At 56.7% G+C, this 3,119-nt stretch overlaps 1 protein-coding gene across 1 annotated transcript; it reads right to left on the reverse strand.

Moving 5' to 3' along the window:
- Positions 1 to 34: 34 nt before the first annotated feature.
- Positions 35 to 3,113, reverse strand: LOC115282165 (serine hydroxymethyltransferase, cytosolic-like). The gene is made up of 3 exons (XM_029928019.1): positions 2,833 to 3,113; positions 796 to 912; positions 35 to 225 (listed from the first exon to the last, which is right to left on the reverse strand). The coding sequence occupies exons 1-3, from the start codon at positions 2,927 to 2,929 to the stop codon at positions 56 to 58; spliced, it is 384 nt and encodes a 127-aa protein (XP_029783879.1). The 5' UTR covers positions 2,930 to 3,113; the 3' UTR covers positions 35 to 55.
- Positions 3,114 to 3,119: the final 6 nt, after the last annotated feature.

Consider the following 3,119-nt stretch of genomic DNA (forward strand, 5'->3'; position numbering starts at 1 on the left):
TCCCCAGCACTCAGCCTCAACATGGAACGTGCTCCAGCGGCTGGGTCTCGGCTGCTCAGCCATCAGAAACTCCGCACAGTCTCAAGTGGCCAACTTCCAACCCTTTCTTCTTACCTCTGTGAATGAACTGGGCTACATTTTGGAAATCTTTTTCCAGAAGTCCCCGGGATGTCAGAGCCGGAGTCCCCAGACGCAGTCCGCTGGGCCGCAGCGCACTTTTGTCACCTTCAAGAAAAACCAGCTCTGTCCTTTGGCTGCTCCCAACTCCCCGCTGAGCACTGCGCATCTAAGACAACAGCTGCCCGACATACTGGCCGGTGGGTGCCGGCTGTACCCCGGAAGCGGAGCGCCGCTCAGTTAAATGCCGGAGGCCGGAACAAAGGCACCGGAGACGGCCACTGTGATGAAACAGCAAGGGGGTTGCCATCTGTGGCATGACCTCCCGAAAAGTGAGGTTGGCATCTGTGTCAGTCAGAGATGTGCCACCCACATTCTTTCCACACCCCCTGAGAAACCCAGCCTGTTTGAGAGGCCCCCGCTTCCCCTTCCAGATGCCTGTGGCACATCCGAGCAGCCCACCTTGGTCCCTCCCTCTCCATCCCTGGCATGGGTAGAGCTGTGTCAGAAGGGGCAGGCAGGGAGAGAGCCAGGATTTTGCCTCTATGCCACACCGTGTATATGCCCCTCGGAAACCCTTTGATGTCTGTCCCCAGAGCCAAAGTGCCATCAGCTATGACTCTGGCCAAAAGAAGTCTTAAGACAGGAGGGGTGCAGGAGACCAGCGAGGATTCCTACCTGGACAGGTGTTCTTATTGCAGGCTATAGAACAGGCTTCTAGTACCTTCTCGGCCCTGCCACCATCCGTGCCTTTGGAACGGAGATCCACGAGGATCAAATGGTTGTCAGAACCACCTGGAAACCAAGTTGCACATGGAGGAATGCAGGAAGCTCTCTTCCGAAGAAACAAGGGTAGGGATCAAGGAGGCCAAAGCAGATGCAGTGAGCAAGATGAGCACCCCCACCACGGGTCCTGGAGCCTTTAGTGCCACGATAAACACAAGATGCTCCACGACCTGAGAGCTGATAGTTTACAAGGGCACTGGTGGCGGGGAGCAGGTCCTGAGGCCGAGAGGAACCAACAGTGACTTTCCCAGCTTAGGCTGCCTGGCGCCATGACCCAACACGAGGATACTGAGGCCATGAGAACTTTCTGGAACTAGCCCAAGGCAACCAGGTGTCTTCTAAGCACCTGGATCTTTCCACTTTGAAATCTCATTAATCCCGGGCCCTTCACTTGGACAAACAGCAGTGACTTCAAAGATGCAGGACCCCACGGCCCAGAGATTAAGTCATGCCCACACGTGCTGTGGCTTTAGGCAACTCAACATCTTGGAACCTCCTGACGCCCACTCATAAAATAAGAGCAGTAATTCACGAGGCCGTCGGGAAGTTTAAACGAACTACCTCAGACAGCACTTTGCCCGCACCAGGCATAAAGCAGATTATCAGGCTGGCCCCTGTGCTCAGGGTCACCGCCATCTGCTTTGGCCACCTGCACTGCGTCGTCAGAGCAGAGCATCTGGGGGTGAGGGCAGGCCCAGGAGCTCAGGCGAGTGGAGACTTCAGGCAGTGCCGGGCTGCAGGCTGCCACATGCTGTATGTAGCCATAGGGATTTTGATCTAACACCTTACAATGTCAAGTGTGGGTCCCACGCCAGCTGGTTGGAAATGCTGACCCCACCCCCCCAACCCAGACCTGCTGAGTCACAACCTGCATCTTTTTATTTTTAATGTTTTTACATTTATCCATTTTTGAGAGACAGAGTGAGTGGAGGAGGGACAGAGAGAGGGAGACCCAGAATCTGAAGCAGGCTCCAGGCTCTGAGCTGTCAGCACAGAACCTGACACAGGCCTCGAACCCACAAACTGTGAGATCATGACCTGAGCTGAAGTCAGCTGCTCAACTGACTGAGCCACCCCGGGCACCCCTTCACAACCTGCATCTTAACAGCGTGGCTGGGGTATTGCTGTGCATATCCAAGTCTGACAGAGTGACCTAAGGGACCTTGAAGGTCTCAGTCCATGCTGAGATTTCTAGGGCTTTCTAATGGAAAGAGGCAGAAGGTGAAGGAGAAAGGAAGTGAAGTGAGAGAGAAAACGGGTGCTCCCAAGAATGCTGAGGAGACCGCGTTTGTCCCAGCTCTGCTGCTCTCAGTCTGGTGGGGACCCCATTCCTCAGACGGGCCTGGAATCCTGTAAAGGGCTATGGGCCCCCGAGTTTGTGGAATACCAGGACCCACTTCCCTAGACCACCCCACTGGCAGCATACGCAGCAGCCTTTGAGCCGAAGTCTCCAGAAAAACGGCGTCCTGGCCGTGAAGCCCACAGTGACCGGGGCGGAGGGCACCCCTGAGGGGGCCCTCTCCCGGAAAACCCATATCCTGGGGTTTACTCAGCCACACCAGCTCTTGTACCGAAGCAGACACGGACATGATGCTCCCAGGAACTCCTCCCGGGAGGGCCTGTTGTACCGGATGCTCAGGGGACACAGGAGTGGGGACACTCCTGTGGGACAACGTGGGGCATCGCTGCGGAGACAGCAAGGGAGTCTGCTCTGTTCCAAGCTGTGGCCCCTGGGACCAAACCTTTCTCAGGCGAGCCTCAGGCCAGCCTTTCACAAAGCTCTTCTGAGGACCTATGGTGTCACAGCCGGTGACAGGGCGCACAGCCGCGGCTGCAGCGCCCAGCCCGGGTGCGAGGTTTAAGTGCCACCAGAGGAGCAGGGACGCCCCCCCCCCCCCGCCCCAGGGCCGATGAGGGTTCTCTTGGTACCTGTCACCACTTTGTAGCCCAGCTCCATCAGGGTCTCAGCCAGAGCCCTGCAGTTGGCCACCACCTGGCGCTGGTACATCCGGAATTCTGGAGTCATGGCTTGTTTCAGGGCCACGGCGACCCCTGGCGGGAAGAGAGAATATGTCAGGGAGGCAGGAGGGGCCGAGGGGCTGACCAGGAGTCAAAGAACACCACCGGTTTCCACTCAGGCCTGCTTGCTTTTCAGTATCACTGAAGAGAGTGGATTATAGTCCCGCCCCCACAATGATACATACGGGTTTTTTTTT

Source organism: Suricata suricatta, chromosome 17 (assembly GCF_006229205.1).
Source record: "Suricata suricatta isolate VVHF042 chromosome 17, meerkat_22Aug2017_6uvM2_HiC, whole genome shotgun sequence".
Lineage (NCBI taxonomy): Eukaryota > Metazoa > Chordata > Mammalia > Carnivora > Herpestidae > Suricata > Suricata suricatta.